The 17,290-nt window shown below is 38.4% G+C and overlaps 1 protein-coding gene across 1 annotated transcript in view; it reads right to left on the bottom strand.

The window, feature by feature from the left end:
- The window catches only part of CCDC6 (coiled-coil domain containing 6), a 98,751-nt gene that overhangs the window by 33,234 nt on the left and 48,227 nt on the right, over nucleotides 1-17,290 (bottom strand). The window contains 2 exon segments of the mRNA XM_037497270.2: nucleotides 919-1,047; nucleotides 16,387-16,536. Coding sequence (XP_037353167.1) covers nucleotides 919-1,047; nucleotides 16,387-16,536 — 279 coding nt within the window.

The following is a 17,290-nucleotide window of genomic DNA, read 5'->3' as shown; positions in this document are numbered from 1 at the left end:
AATATAATGGATTTTACATAGAAACCAGGTAGCAGTACACTGTGATCAGCCCTTATAATTTATCTCATGGAAAATAGTATTTCAGGGCACAAGAGTTGGATAAACGTATCAGGGAGCACCTTGGCCAGGGATAACAGGTGTTTCTGCCTGGCATACCAACTTAAACAGATTAATAACTGCTGCCCAAGATTATGTGTCAAATGCATAAAAAGACCAGCCTGGACTCCCAAAGGCAAGAACTACGATCAAATAACAAGGAAAACAGAAACATATTGTGTTAATTCTTTCTACCTTTTAAAAAACTTGTGTTTTTAAAAAGCTTGCTGTTGCTGATTTTAGTTGGTTCATCTTTGTTTACATATGGTAAACTTGGGCCCAGAGAAATTAATAAAGTTAATTCAAGGTCATACCACTAGTTAGTGGTTGAACCAAGATATACAACCAAGCCTGTGACTTTACATCAGTCTCAAAAACCTAGCCGAGAAAAGATAGGTTGCAAATACTATTGCTAATAATTCAAAGAATAAAAATATCAATTACTGTTTTGAAAAATCCCTAAAAGAAAAGTTCTAGTCCCACAGCAACAGTTTCAGGAACTTTCACAGAAACTCTACTGTGGGTAAAATCACATTCTTGCCCCTATGCAAAAGAAACCTAACATTTCCTGCCCATAAATCAGTACTATCACAACTTATCTCCTGAAACATGATTGATTGTGACTAAAAAAAAAGTGCATGAGAGAGTGAGCAGGTGCTATGCAGACCCGTCAATGCTTGCTTTGGAAATGAAGTCCCATTGCAGGAAGAAAAAGATAAAGAACATTTTTCACTCATATTCCTTGAGGCATCTTAAAACTTAAAAGAACACATTGATGATAACGGGGAAAACTTATCCATACGGGGAGCTACAGATTCTTACTTGCTCTAATGTTAGCTGCTTAGAAATCGTATCATTTTCCAGTTTTTTAATTTTCTTCATCAGTTTGTTGACCTGGAATTCCTGCTCCTGTTCGAGATGTTGCTCTAGTTCGGCTTTCTCATGCTGCAACTGGAAAATAAAAAAACACAGATGCGACAATCAAGACATTCAAAGGCTATAGGAATATTGGCTCCAAAAGCCAAATAAGAGACAAAATTAACTTAAGAGACATCATCCCAGAAGTTACGTACTCACTTTTTGCTCATTTATCCAGATGTATACCTAATAACCTGTTCCTGAAATTTGTAAACAAAATTTACTGTGCAGGTTCATAGGCAGTTGATCTTTCTTAGCCAAGAGGCTGAGAAATGATAGGGGAAATACATACGGGTTCAAACCATAACTAAACACAGATTTCAGTTTTTTAAAAATATAAGTGGTTATCCCTGTAGGGAGAAACTAGGAGGCTAGGAAATGAGACAAGAAAACTTAACTTCAACAACTATTCTTCGGTATTTTTTAAGTTATATTCCATGGGAATCACAATTAATAAAATAAATTTTCATACTGTCAGTTTTTATTAAATGAATGATAGTTTATTCAAATTTACATAATGTGTGTAGCAAGAGAAGAAATGTTACCATTACAAATCATACTTAGTAAGTTATTCTGAATGTTATTTCCCACTGTATTAGTAAGCATGCTTTGGCAAAAATCAGTACAATTATCTTTCTATAATGAGATTGTACATTATACTTCCTACATTTTTCCTAAAAATCAAAGGCGGGGGGGAAGTTTCTTAAGCAATTAAAAGATAAGGTTATGGTGCCACTGCAAGACAAAAAGTTTTTTTAATGTACTGCAACCTTCGCAATCAAAAGTAAATAAAGTAACTCCAATAAACACACGACACCTGGGGTTCACATTAAAAGCTACCCATTATTTCTAGCACTTAGTTGGGGGCTTCTGTTGATCCACAGTAGAGGTTGAAGGGAAAGACAGTCTCAGGATCTAATATTTTCAGAACCATGGGGAGGTCAAATAAAATCTACTGAAAACAATGAAGCATATAATAGTTTTATTTGGGGGTTCAAGATGAACCCCAATTTACTTTCAAAACCATTTCTTCATGCAGATACTGCTTACCAAGTTCTTCACATGTGTTAGGCAGACAGGATCACTTCCATTTTATGTAACATAATAGGTTTCAGGACAAAGGTAAATGCACCTAGAAAGTAGCAGATCACGGCACTCATATCCTGCTCTCAACCCAAAGCCCATGCTCTCCCACCGGACACTGAGCAAACCTAAGGGGGTTGACTTCAGACTCCTCTACCTACTAGTAGTGGCCATTGTAACTGTGAGATTTGGAAAAATCAAATGATTAAACAAAGCAAGCAAGCCATGCGTGCAGGCCAGGGGGATGCTGTCTCTTTCTAGACCTGCATAGGGTGCAATGGCCAGTGGAAAAGCTTAACTGGGCTTGATAGACCTCAAGAACAGTCACACCTAACCCTCTCCACATTTGACACAATTTCCACTGCTTTGAAAGTAACACTGGAATATACAGCCACACCACCCCGAATGTGCCCAATCTCACTGGAAAAGTTGACTCAACAGATGTTGTTCTTCCTCCAACTGTTTTTGATGTGCAACTCCAAAAAAAAGCTGGTCAACTTCACAGGGCTCCAGGAAGAAAAAAAGTAGATGTGAGGAGGTGCTTACCGTGACAAGTCTATTTTTAGCTAGCTCTTTAAAACTCAGGTTCTGCAAGACCAAGCCATAATTAAAAGAACTAAGGGGAATAGATAGAGAAGAGACCTTGGCTGGCATTTCAGAGACAGAAGAATCCCATGAACAAATACCATTTATAAGGAAATCACAGCAAAACATGTGTATCTTCACCTAACACTTTAACATTTGTTATGTGTCTTCCCAGTGTAGGTAACATACGTTAGAAGTAGGTGAAATCTGTAGCTAAGATATTATCCTTGTCCTCAAATAGTTTATGAACAGTAAGTTTAAACTTTAGAAAAATTACTTTGGTCTTAAAACCTTATAAACTACTTGCAACAGTCTGCTTTTTTTTTTTCTTCCAACAGCAGCTGTGTGTTCCTACAATATATTTTCAATAGCTGCCATTTTTATTTGAAAGTCCTCCCCCCTCCTTTTTTTAAACACTATACTTCTGCCCTGGGGTACATTAAAATGGCAAAGGAAGCAATATAACGCTGAAAAATCTCTTAACCACCCCCACTACCACACCAAACAGCATTTGTCACAGAATATTAATCTAAGAAAAGGTAAGGCTCTCATTGGTTTAAGGAAAATACTCATATTTAGACAGAAGGTCTCATACCATCAAATTCCTATTAGGTATTTTTTTTTTTAAGAATACAGGGAAAACTAAAATAATAAGAACTCTAAATTTTAAGAGGCTTTTTCCTCTCAGGAGCTATACCCTAAGGAAAGTCTGATAGTAAAGCTGTCATTACCAGAACTCAAGTAAGGTCCCTGGGCTACACTAACCCATTTGGAAACTATCAAGCGATCCTGCAATCTAACTCTGCCAAATAGTCACAGTTTTCATCGTCTCCAAAAGAGAGAACTGAAACAAACAGCCTTGCTGCCTGCTTTGTGCTGTCATCTCACAGGTGACACAATTTAGGCGCAGAGCTGGGAGTTTTTAAACAGAACCCTAGAAACAGAAAAACTGCCAATCTAAAGAGAAACAAAGGGAGATGTCCCAAACCATGAGGTGAGAGTTCAGATGAACAAGACGAAAATGCATCTTCAGACACTAATAACTGTAGAGTTTTACCTGAGAAAAATTCAGGAACTGTTTGTGTGTTAAACAGATGGCACATAAATTCAAGCAATTTTGTTCCAGCAGGGTTTGAATCAACACCCTGAATCCACCTGCCTATTTTAAAGCTGTAGCTGATGACAACAAAAATCCTCAAGGGAAGTCTGGATAGGTTGATCCAAGACTATTAGAAATAAACTCCAGTTTCATCTCTTGTAGCATCTTCAATATAAAAATCAAGGCATGATTTTAAATTGTCTTAACACTAAGAGTAATTTTTAAATCTTCCAGTAAGCTCAGAGATCCTGAACTACTGATAGAAAAAAATCATTCAAACTAAGAAGTAGTCAAGCAAATTCTACTAATGTGTTTGAAATAAACACAAATGTCTTAAATATATCTAAAACAAAATGCTTAGGTAGGCTGAAAATTTAGTTTTGTTTTTTTCAAAATCAGAATTTTAATGTAATTATTTTTATAAAGTCAAAGTCAGTCTCAAAGTGTATGAAATAGTTTTATAAATCTCTTTTGTGCAATACATTGTTAATATTAACCAAAAATATACTGGAACTGAAATCACATTAAATTAACAGATGACTCAGCAGCAGACATTTTCAGTGGAATTAAGCTTTGTTATTTAGGATTTAGAATGAAAAATATACTAACATACCTGAAAATGCCATAAGCAAAGACACAACTATAAATCTGTAACAAATTCTGCGTACTAAAAGGTGAGCATTTCCCTATTGTAGCCACTGATTATATCTGAAGTCCCAAACCAAACTTCAAGCTGATTAGAAAATCCAAGTGTAACATTAATTTGATCTGAAACAGGCTAGCCATAAGCACCGCTCAATTACCAATAATTGTCTATCTTATAATTTACAAAGTCTTTCTGGAGCCACTTCAGTAAACCAGGCCTCTTATATAAGAGGTTCCAAAACTCATCACTAAGTGACTTTTTATTCTGGCCAAAAGTCTTTCTAGCAAGTACAGACACTCAGGTGGTTCACCTGAGAACCACCTTGGTACCCACATAGGTTAGCCTGTCAGTCAGGCCTCTTGCCAACATTCAGTAGGAGTGTCAAATCCCAGGATGAACTCACATGTCTGGGCTTGCTGTCAATCCAGCCCATGGCAAGGGAGGCAAGCCTTTTGGCCAGCAGCCCAATAACTCAGCTTCCTCACTGCAACTTGAGAATAAACCTAAGATCACCCTCTCCACCCACCCCACCCTATTTTCAATATCAACAGTAATATTTTTCTGTGGACTATCTGCATTTCCTCAACCAACATCTTTGGTTTATTGCCAACTACCAAGGACTAAAGTTACCTGCAATGGACCACATAAAGGTCACCACAAGACAAAAGCTACATTAAGTCATCGGATTGTCAAGAACAATTATGTTATTAACATGAGCTTGGAAAAACAGTTCCAAACTTTCTCTCAGAACATTGAGTCTCTGAAGAAACTAATTTTTCAACAGCTCTCCTGAGCTGCCTGAGCAGAAAGCCTCCCACCGCAAACTCAGTACATCACCACTTAATGCCTCTCAGGCCCACACTGATTCCCCCCTTCTGTTTCTGGCACCATTATTCTCAGTCAATACCTCACATTTCATCAGTCACCAAATTACCTGTCAATCTCCATAAGAGCTGTCAAACACACCCTCTTCTTTCTGTGCTATGACCCTGGTCTCGTTCAGGTCTCTTATTCTGCTTCACTGGGCCACTGCCAATGCCTCCTGAAGGCTCCGTCCAGGAGCGGATCTTCCTAGCAGACATACCCTGTAATTTCAACACCCTGCTCAGCCACCTTTCAGTGGCTCCCGACTATCTGCAAAGTTCAAGCTCACAGACAGGACGTTCAAATCCTTCCATGATTTAGTCCCTACTCCCCATGCTTTCCTTGTGCTATTTCACATGCAGTCCAAGTGACACTGCAAACATAAATGGTTTCAGAGTCCTTAGAGGTAATCACTCCCAATCCCTTAGAGTAATCACTCTCCTGATTTTTTTTTTTTTTTAAAGATTTTTATTTATTTTTATATAAGAGCTGGGGTACAGGCCAGAGGCGTAGGAGGGTGCGAGGACTCACCAAAGACAGAGCAGGGAGCAGAACAGGCAGTCGACTGAAATACACTGCTGAGGGGAGCAGTGGGTGCGACAGGAGAGGTCTGCCGTGCCATGTGGGAATCTCCCTGGCCAGCTGCTGTGCTCAACCTGCTGCTCCACTGGGGAGGCCCATTCTCCTGATTCTTATGGTATTTTTATGTCCTCAAATCCACTCCCTTTAAAATGTTTTACTACCAAGATATTTTTAAACATTACTTTTGCTTGACTTTGTATTTTTTTTCTGTCTAGCTTCTTCTACTAAATGAATTTATGATTTCATTCACCCATATAACTGAGTCTAATTATGCTTTGCATTTTTATTGTCTTTTACTATCCCACTGGATGCATACATCACAATTTATCCACTCTACAATGATGGGTACTTGGGCAATTTTCAGATTTTTACTCTTATGAACAATGCCACAAGGAACATCCTTCTACACATCACATGCACATTCTCACACTTTACATAGACCCAGGAGTGGAGCTGCTGGGTCACAGACAATGAATATTTCCATCTTCATTAAGTAATGCCAAATTGCTTTCAAAATGGCTGTAACCATTTCCACTCTGACAATGGTGCATGAGAATTCTCTGGTAACATCTTGCTGTGATTTATTTGGCTTTTCCTGACCACTAGTGGGACTGTGCACTTCTTTATGTTTACTGGTCTTTGGGCTATCTGCTTCAGTAAAGAAACTGTCATGTCTTTTGCTATTTTTCATCTGGATGGTTTCTCTAGCTGATTTGTACTTTTTTTGTTGGTTATATATGTTACAAATATCTTCTCCCAATCTGTGGCTTGCCTTTGCATTCACTTTACATATTTCCTAAGATGTGCCTTTGGTTTTCTTCTGCAGGCATTATGACAACACTAACAAATTTATATCTCTAGTCCAGACTTTGCCACTGAGAGAACTTCTCATGCCCACCTATTCCATTTACAGTCTCCATTTGAGGGCCTCCCTGGTGGTGCAAGGGGTTAAGTCTCAGCACTATGAAGCTATCAGCAGCCACTGAAGCACGAGTTCGATCCCTGGCCAGGGAGCTAACCCAAATGGCGCAGCAGACCTCACCTATCTCGCCCGCTGCTCCCCTCAGCAGTGTATTTTAGTAGATCTGCCTGTTCTGCTCCCCACTCTGTTTCTGGTGAATCCTCTCACCCTCCCCTGCCCCCACACCTCTGGCCTACAACCCAGCTCTCGTATGCATAAATAAATAAATCTTAAAAAAAAATCTCCATTTGGATGTCTTGACATCTCAACTAAACTTCTGACCTCCTTACTCTAAGCCTACTCTACTTGCTTTCCTCCCCATTTTAAATGATGGTAACCCTATCATTCTAGTCATCAAGGCATCACCTCTATATCTTCCTTGATCCTTTTTCTCACATCTACTTGTAATCCATCTTCAAATTCTATAGGTTGTTCCTTCAAAACATACCCAGCATCTAAAGATCACCAAATTCACTACAATCCACCCCATCTCTCAGTGTCTATTATTGAATATCCATCTACTAGATCACCTCGTTCCCACCTTTGCCTCCACTCCATACTCTTTTTTTGACTCAGCAGTCAAAGCAAGATCATTGCACTACTTTTAAAATCTGCCTGGTGACAGCCATCTCGGAATGAAAATCCTGACCTTGGCTCGAAGGGCTGCACATGATCTATATGTAGGTCATCAAACCTCAGACCCACCACATCTCCCCACTCTCATCTCCTACATGTCACCTCCCAAGACTCAACTCTAACCACACTGGCCTCTTCGCTGCTCTTCTAACACGACAGGCACAATCCACTTCAAGATTTCAGAAGTTTCTTGTTCTCTCTGGCTTCAATGTCTTTCCTCAGGAATCCACATGGCTAGCTTTATCTTCTCCAAGATTTTGCTCTGCTATTATCTGAAAGACTAACATAATTAAAATTTCAACAGCCCCCACAACCTTGACAGTATTCTTTTCTTCTAGCACCTACTACTGTCTTGGCTTTAGGCTATCTTTACAAGGTTTTACATTTAACTGGCTGGTATTGGTATATACCGAAATATACATTTATGCGAAAAAACTAAATTCTAATTATTTAGCTCTCAGATTTTCCAATTACACAAAAAGGGCAATCTTAGTTCCCTCTCAATCCTCCTATCTTTTATCATTTTCATGCTTTTCTGCTCTAACCAGGAATTGGCATCCTTGTTTTGTTCTTGGTTTTAAACAGAAAGCTGTTAACTGGCCATAATTAAACACAATGTCTCTTATAGACATTCTTTTCAGGTTTAAGCTATTCTTGGGTCACGAGGATTTTTTTTTTTTTTTTAACCACAAGTTATTGTATTGTATCAACTCCTGTTGTAACAGGGTAATCCCCAGGGAAAGGAGAGGTTCTAGGTTCCCTGCCCCCCCACGGAAGAGAGGGGCTGGGCAGCAGGGAGAAGCTGCGGAAGACAGAGAAAAGGAAGAAATGGGATAAAGACGACGACCTTGCGGAGGCACATGGAGCAGAGACACAAGCGAATAAGCTGTGCTTGCTTCTCCGTTTTGGACTTATACTAGGGACTTAGGGGACATGGAAGGAGACAGACATGTGAGTGACAGACCCGTGGGAAAGGTGACCATGTCAGCCTTTACTGTGACTTGGGTTCTGATTTTGCTCCTTTCCTTCCAGACTGGCCTGGCCCCTTCTGCCCCTTTTTTATGGGTCTGCACCGGAAGGCACCTTAGACTTGTGGCTAACTTTTGGGTCTCAGCAGTTCTGCGTTGGACCAAACCTGTTTGGCTGGGCATTGACCCACGAGGGAATTGGTAACTTAGGCTGTTTCACGTGGAAACTATTTTATCTATTCTTTCCCTTCTCTCTGTCGCACACTAATTTATTAAAGTTCCTTTCCATTAAAGGTCTTATGGACTACAGTAGGGTCTGTCTTGATGCAGAAAAAGGCAGAACTCATTTAGAGTGGGCAGGTTTGGGGGTCCTGAAGTGCCCCTCTTACCCTGCCCTGTAACATTTTTCTCCATTGGTTGATAAGGTAGATTTTTTTTTTTTATTTTATTCTTTTTATGTGGCAGAATATACTTCCTGATTTCCCATTGTTAAACTAACCTTGCATTTCCTTGTCATAGACCCAACATTATGCATTAAGCTGTTTATATTGTTGGACTCTCTTTAAGATTTTTTCATGATTAATATTTCACTATAATTTGCCTTTCTTAAACTACACTTATTATGTTTGAACATTAAGGTTATGTTAGCCTTAAATAAGTTGGGAAGTAAGTATTTTTTAAAAATTGTAGAGTTTACACAAGATTGGAATTGTTTCCTTCTTACAGCTCTGAAACCACATGAGCCTAAATTCTTTTTCCAGCAAGGCTATTGATCAGTGATTCCATTTCTTTAATTGTAAGAATGGTAATATTCTCTATTTTCCTCATTCAGTGCTGGAAAGTTAAGTTTTTCTGAATATTTGTCCACTTCATCTAAAATTTCAAATATTATCACAACATAGCTATTCATAACTCACCTTTGACTGCAAGGAAGATGTATTTTCCAGTTTCTTAAAATTTCAAGCTTGACTTTTATTTCTTTGATTGTAATAAATGTGGTACTTTGTAGTCTATATCTGATCATACCAATATCCATCTCAATACCATTATTTCCATTGGTTTATAGTTATAAAAATTCCACTGACTTCTGCAGACACCTGTGGCTCACCTATATTTATGAAAATTCCACTGTCTTCTGTCAGACACCTGTGACTCACCTAGATGAGAAACAATTGGTTCACTCTGATATCGTAAGAGGGTGGTCCCAGGAAAAGGGCAAGTTCCAGGATCCCTGCCCCACCCAAAGGAGGGTAGAGCTGAGCAGGGAGGAGAAGAAGCTGGAGAGGAGACAGGAGAAGGAAGGAAGCAGGATGGAGAGCAAGGAGGAGACCTGGAGGAGGCATGTGGAGCAGGGAGACATGTGAAGAAACTGCGCTTGCTTTTTGGTCCTGGTCTGGTCGAAACAGACGTGGGTGATAGACCTGTGGGGAGGTTAATAATGGCAGCTTATATCTTGATTTTGATTTTGTTTTTTGTTCCAGATTTGTCTGGCTGTTTCTGACCTTTTTCTATGGGTCCCCTCCAGAAGGTGCTTTAGACTTGTGGCAGGTTTTCGGGCCTTGCTTTGGGCCAATCCTGTTTGGAGGGACATTTACCCACAAGGGGACAGGTAACTTCGGGTGCTTGATTTGGAAATTGTATTCTCTTTCTTTTCTGTATTGCACACTAATTGTATTAAAGTTCCTTTCCATTAAAGGTCTATATGTTTTATCTTGATGCAGTAGATGGCAAAATCTAGAGCAGGAAGGTTTAGGGTGCCCCTCTCCATGTCCTTTAACAATTATAAGGGCATGAGGGTATAGTTCTTCATAATTCCAGCTTAAAGAATGGGTGACTTATCACTGCCCCACCTTAGGCCTGTCAAGCTTTGACTTCTGTAACACCAGCTCCACACAGCTACCAAAAGCACAGCTCAATTTCTCAGCTGTTTCTTAATGAATAGCAAATGCTCTCAGGACAAAAGCAGCCTTGGGTGCAGGTGTCTTCTCTCAATTCTAATCTCCAGGTCCCAGCTCAACAGTTCTTCACTATCTCATTAGTTCTTTGATGGTTTTAATGAAAATTTTAAAGCATCCTGTCTAGCTTTTACTTATCCTCATTAAGGCGCACCTGAATTATCTAGTCTATTTAAATTTTGTAAAGAGGGAATTAATACAACTTTCCCAGGAGAAAAATGCTAGGTCCTTCCAAACAATATTTTTTAATGTTATTTCCTTGTCAGCATTCTCAACCTTGAGGATGAGTTCCCACTTCTGAGCAGGTGGCCCCAGAACAACATCAGGCTTCCCATCTACTCAACATCCCAGTCTACATTTGAGTTTCCTAAATTTCCAACAGCAAGATGTTGCTGTATTAACACCTTTAAAGACGTCTGATTAAAAGAAAAGTTAAAATAAGATGCTCCACAAATAAGGTAAAGAAGGCCTTTAGGCTATGGAGTCAATCTGATGGAGGCTTAGTATAGAAAATTTGGGATGGGGACTTCACAAAGGCAGAAACTGGAGGTATGGGGGTAGAAATGATTAACATAGTTGTTAATCCAGCTACAGAAATGAAAAGTTCTTAGGGTGAGACTGCCATGGAAAATATCCCTAGGTATGGACTACAGGTGGGGATATGGTGATTGAGGGGCATTAGAGATTCACACCCTGTAAGTAATTGATTTAACAATAGAGAACAATCGCACAAAGGAATGAACTCCACCCCCCTAAAGGAATACTATATTATCAATAAAACAAGTCCTGTCCTGACAAAATGCTGCTCTAATCCCAAGACTAATTGTGTCTATGCAACCATCTTCTCCCTTTCCTTAAATAAACCTAATGTTTTTGGATATAACCAAGCGTCTTTGTCTCTTTGGGAAAGTCACCAAGTGCTGCTGAAAGGGGAACTCTGCTGACACTTCCCAGAGGTAACACAAGGACCCTGTTCACTGAACCCAACATCTCATCAGAACATTAAACCTACTGCATGGGAAATCTATTTTGTAAAAGCTAGCAGTTGTTTCTTCTGAAGAATAAAGTGTATTCAGCCCAATGAAAGAATTCATTCTGAGACATTAATGTAAATTAAAATGAAAATCCTTATCTTTATCTAGCTTATGCATAAAGAGGAAAAAAGATAGGAACAGGATGTCATTCTGTATTTTAAGGTAATTACTGATGAAGCTAACTATAAACTTCTAAAAATGAAAAAGAACTTACTCAAGAAATGGAAAAGATTGCAATATTTAAAATAAAGTATTAAAATCATTTGAAAAATGTTCCCGGGGACAGCTGAATCTACAATACAGCCAAGTATCCTTTAATAACTAAGACTCACCTTTCAAGTAACAAAGCCTAACCTACTCTGGTGGGGAAAAAAAAACCAAAAACCTCTCACCCTGACTTTATTTAGTCTTCCTTTATCTTTAGTTTCTCTCTACCTGCGCTTTCTCACATTTGGTCAAAGACATCTGCATGGGAAGTGCAGGGTAAGGTAAAAAAAAGTATCAGGCTTTTCTGTCCTCCCGCCATTAGGATTGATGATGGATCCCTGCGGTCCGAATGCGTGCTTGATGGCGGGCACCAGAGTAGGGCGTGGGCATATGTAAGTGGGTACACCTGGGCTTATAAGGGCAGTGTCACATGGACGCCAGCAGAAACATGGGAACAGAAGAGCAGCAAAGAACGAGGCCAGAGAGCCCAGAGAGAGTGAAGACTTGCTGGGGGCTAGGAGGTCTGCCAGTCTCCTGGCCCCCTGGTACCCCTGCCTGCCATGTATCTGGTAAATCCCAATAAAAGCCTGCAAAAAACCACTGGGGGCTCCAGGACTCCTCCTTCACCCGTCTGCTTGGGTCATAAAGAACCTGCCCTGTGCCCTTCTTGCCACCACAGAAGCTTCTAATAATCCCCTATATTTTGGGAGCCCCTACTGATACATTAAAAATCTTGCCATGGCAAGAGACATACAACCATTTTGACAGAAACTTCATCAAGTTTATTACAGTTCCTAATCATAATGCAAATTATGTTGGACTGAGATTTTTTTGGCATGCTACTAACAGGACAATTCTGGCTTATACTTTGGACTCTGGTGTTTGCAGCATTTAAAATACATGAAAACATCCCAGGAGTTCTTTGCATTGTATTGTGAACATTATGCATAAGCTCTTAGTTCCATGAAAAGAAACAAATAGACAAAGCTGAAATTCAGATCACTTGAAATGAAAAGCAACACTGAAATACTGTATCTGCCATCTATTTTGAAAATTAACAGGTTATAGAAATTGTTCTGACCAGCATTACTAGCCCTGAAAAATTTAAAGCCAAAAGGGTCACTGGTACAGCAGCCTTAATAAAGAACATATTTATATTTGTTTTATATTTTTGTTTGAGAGGATTAACATATGTGAGGGTATTTAAGCCATCTCCCTCCCAAACTTGATCTTCTAAAAAGACTAAAGAATTCCCTTCCATCTACCCCTAAATAAACTTTTCTGATTTTAAAGGTTATTAGATACCATTGCAGATGGGAAGGGAGGCTTCTCCTCCACAGCAATCATCTCAGGACCAAAGAATTCCTTTGAAATGCACATAAAAGCAGCAGTGTAGTCATTATCAGACCATAGCCAAAATATGGTTACAGAACCAAAATAATTCTGAAAATAGGCTCTCTCAGTTGCCTTTTTGGTGAAAAAGGCTAATAATCGTTTTCATGGTAAACAAGTCAATTCACTCATTTGTCTATCAGTGACACCTGCAGTACAGTTTCTCTTAACAGGCTTTTCATAACAAGGTCCTATCCAGAAGCAAACACCCTAGAGGGCCATATTAAACTAATCACACAGTTGGAAAAGTCTATCGGTACCAATTACTCTCAAAATCTTCCAGATGGAGATCAGTTCTTCCACACTGGGTGGCAGGAAAATGTAAGCCCTTAAAGAAGTAACAGCAGGTCCTCATCTTCCACAAGTAACGTTTCATTTAACATCTTTCATTATAAAGTGGAGAAAAACAAAATCCCAGGCGATTTGAACAAAATGTTATTCATTCATTACACATTGTTTCACTTAAACTCACAGTTTCCAAGAACCTATAGATAAGTGAGGACTTAGTGTATATAGTGGAAAGCCTCATGGGGGTGAATGGGAGGGAAAAGGGGAGAGGGTGGCCATATCCTAGAAGAAGGTTAATTTATTCCAAAATGGCATGTTGTGATTTGCCTGAGACCTCAACCTCCAATTACCTGCCCTTTATCTCCTTTTAAAAGCCTAAGAAAGGAGTTGAGGAGGGGGGAATATGGGTACAGTTTCAGTCTTAACAAGTAGTGAAGAATGCACAACCATGTGAAAATACTTAAAGCTATTGAATTATGTCCTCAAAAATGGTTAAAGTGGTAAATTTTATGTGATGTGTATTTTACCACAATTAAAAAAAAAATGCGCAAAAGCTGAAATTCATAAGATTATCAGGGATATGCTCTCTACCCATTTGTCCAGATCTACAAATTAAATCACTGGTGCGCTAGACCCATCTGAGGTTTCCCAAACAACATTTTCATACTTTCATACTATAATCTCTGTTTAGACTGAGGGCAAACAAGATTTGGTTACATAAAACTAGTACCACACATTACATATTACTTTTAGGCAAAGTCAGCCTATAGTGTTGTTTACTTTATGTATTAGTTTTTAGATTTTTTTCCTTAAAAGGTCCACCACTCCCACAACTTTTAATAAGTGAAAAATCTTTCTCCTTACCAAATATAACAATTATATTTTTATACAACAATTATTTTTTAGAATTCTATTGTTCCAGGTTATGGCTTTATTTATAGATTGCTAAGATCTTAAATGTTCAGTTTGAGTCTTCTTATGCCAAAGTATTACTATTAACTAACTTCCTTTTGTGTTTGCACTCTTATTTAATATCTATTTTAAGGAACATCAATGTCCTTGGGAAATAGACAGGGTATGATAATAAAGAGATCGAAAGGCTGGTCACCACACTGAACCCTATGTAGCATATTAAGACAGTGATTTACAGTGATGCACACCAAAACGTATATAGAAATACTGTTACTTCAATAAAAACTTGGTTTAAGTATGTTACACACTATAAAACCAGCAATAGTGAAGATGAATCTTCACAGAAAAAGGAGCATTATTGACTAGTTTCTGACTGCTTTATAAAGAAACTTTGGCCAAAGACTCCAAATACTAAGCCACAACAGTGGAAAACAAACAAAAAAAAAATTGTTTCTTGCAGGGTTGAAACTAGGGTAGCTGATTACATACTAAACCTAAACAACCAACCAAGCCATAACTGTATCCCTGTAATTCTATCAACAACAGGCAGAGAGCGAGCCACTTAAGGCTACCAGGGGAGACAGGATCAAATATCAAACTAACCTTCTCCCTCATTTTTTCTCTAAATTAGAATGCACTTAAATCATTTCAGTGCAGAAATTTTGCCATACATCTGTTAGACAATAATGCTTGTGTGCCTCTACTCACATTTTAATAGCTACAAAGTACAGGGGACCCCTGAATTGCCTGGGTCTGAAGTGAGCAGGTCTACTCATCCCTGTATTTTCTTATAAATAGACAAGTCAACTTACAGTATTGATAAACACAATATGGTACTGTAAATGCATTTCCTCTTAATTGTGATTTCCTAACATTTTCTTTTCAATTAGCTTACTTTATTTTTGTATGGTAAGAATATATACAACATACAAAATTTGTGTTAGTCAACTAGCATGTTAGTGATAAGGATTCTAGTCAACTGTAAGCTATTAGTAATGTTTTTGAATAATCAAAAATTATACTCAAATTTTCAACTGCATGAGGAATCAACTCCCCATCACATGTTGTTCAAGGGTCAACTGAATATATAATTTTGTGCAAATCTCTAATAGCATCTTTATTTGGTAAGTAGGCTGAAGAATTAGAATAAAAGAGGAGGTAAAAGTTATCTGGACCATTGTACGATTTTAGCATAGAAGTGTCTTCTTTTGCAGATTGATTACCTATGTTGGAGGGTAAGAAAGGAATGTAGGAAGTTTTCTTAAAAACCTCAAATACTTTATTACAATCTCACTAGCATATACACACTTCTCCCAAATTAATGAATGAAACTGCTAGCAATGTCAGAGAACAGAAAATGCAAGTGGGTGTTTTCTACCTTGCCATCTAAGGACAAAATGGTAGAAATGTTCTTTTGGGATAATTTTTTTATATGTTTCCTATTTTGGACAAGCTGTGCTAAATATAGAAAACAGTAACTTACTTATTACTTAAGTTCATAATAACCCACAAACTATTTCTCTATACAAATTTCACTTTTTTACTTTATTTGCATGCTTTGAACTAGAAAAATAAAACCTCCTGTACCTTTTGTGCAATAGGTGTTCTACATACTGCTAGTTGTTAATGTTAAGTTTGACAGACGGTCTAATACTTGTTCAGTGTCATAATGTGCTCATCCATTTGAACACAGTTGATTGTGTGTAATTTTAACTGTAACAAGAGTATTTTTATTTTTTCCCAAAGTTGACATTTCACTTTAAATTCTCATATTTTAGTGCAAAAGATGCACTTCTGACTGCCAAAAACATTTATGTATTCATTACAGATTCAGCATATAAGGGGGAAAAATCTGGTATTAATCCTTATTATTTCCAAAATACTGCACACAGCATTTACTCTTATGCTAAAGCCGCAGGATCATTAGCAATTTCTCGAAATGCTCAGGGTGTAAACATCTTACCTTATCTAAACAGATGAGCTACAGAACCAGTCTTCAGTATCATAAGCTGCCTTCTTTACCTAGTATTCTTAATCTCCAAAAAACTTTAGTTACAACCTCATCAGCAAAAGTTTCAAGCAAAGTGTTCTATCAACGTCATTTTATTCCTAGAGAGGAAAACAGGCAGGATAGATGAGAGGGTGGAAAAGATAATTTACCTGCATCAGTTTTCTGGAGAGCTCATTAGTAAGGAACTCTTCCTCCTTCTCATAATTTACAGCAAGAGTTTCTTTCTCTTTCTGCAAGGCCTGGATTTTCTTGAATAAGGTATTACTGATGAATTCTTCTTCCTGTTCAGCCCTGGCTTGCTGTTTAAAAAACAGAAAACATGTTAAGGAAACAGGAGTTTACTAATTGAAATTAACTCTTAATTCCAGGAGGGGTGCCCATTTTAATCAGAACTCTATTTTAAACTATGAAGCAACACCCCAAGAAGCACAAAACAGAGTAACTCAGGAGAAACGATAAAAGCAAATGTGACCATTACTACCAAAAGGCCTTCTTAGAAAAATGTTATTTCAAAGAAATTAATTAACAATTATTTTGCAATTTTAGAAGCAACCCCAAGTTGCTGCATTCACTAGAATACAATGCTCCTTTGCATATGGAGGACAGGTCCAATTCCAGAGTATGTGTATTCAATTCATCGCAACTAAACTCTATAGGTCAACACATCTCAAAAAAGTTTATTATTTAAATATCTGGGCAACAGGGGGCCTCCCTGGTGGCACAGGGGTTAAAGTCTCAGTGCCATAAAGCTATCACCAGCCACTGCTGTGCATGAGGTCGATCCCCAGCCGGGGAGCTAACCCACATGGCACAGCAGATCTCTCCTCATATGCCCGCTGCTCCCCTCAGCAGTGTATTTCAGTCAGTCTGCCTGTTCTGCTCCCCACTCTGTCTCTGCTGGATCCTCTCACCTCTCACACCTCTGGCCTATACCCCAGTTCTTGTATGCATAAATAAATAAATCTTTTAAAAAAAATATCTGGCCAACAGTTTTTTTCCTAGAGCAGAGAAGTTCATTTCAACTCATTTAAAATCACCTTTTTAGGGTGTTAC

The sequence above is a fragment of the Talpa occidentalis genome, unplaced genomic scaffold, assembly GCF_014898055.3.
Source record: "Talpa occidentalis isolate TD23 unplaced genomic scaffold, MPIMG_talOcc4v2.1 talOcc4.8, whole genome shotgun sequence".
In the NCBI taxonomy this organism is placed as follows: domain Eukaryota; kingdom Metazoa; phylum Chordata; class Mammalia; order Eulipotyphla; family Talpidae; genus Talpa; species Talpa occidentalis.
The sequence above is the reverse complement of the archived record's forward strand: the minus strand, read 5'-3'. Positions and strand labels throughout refer to the sequence as shown.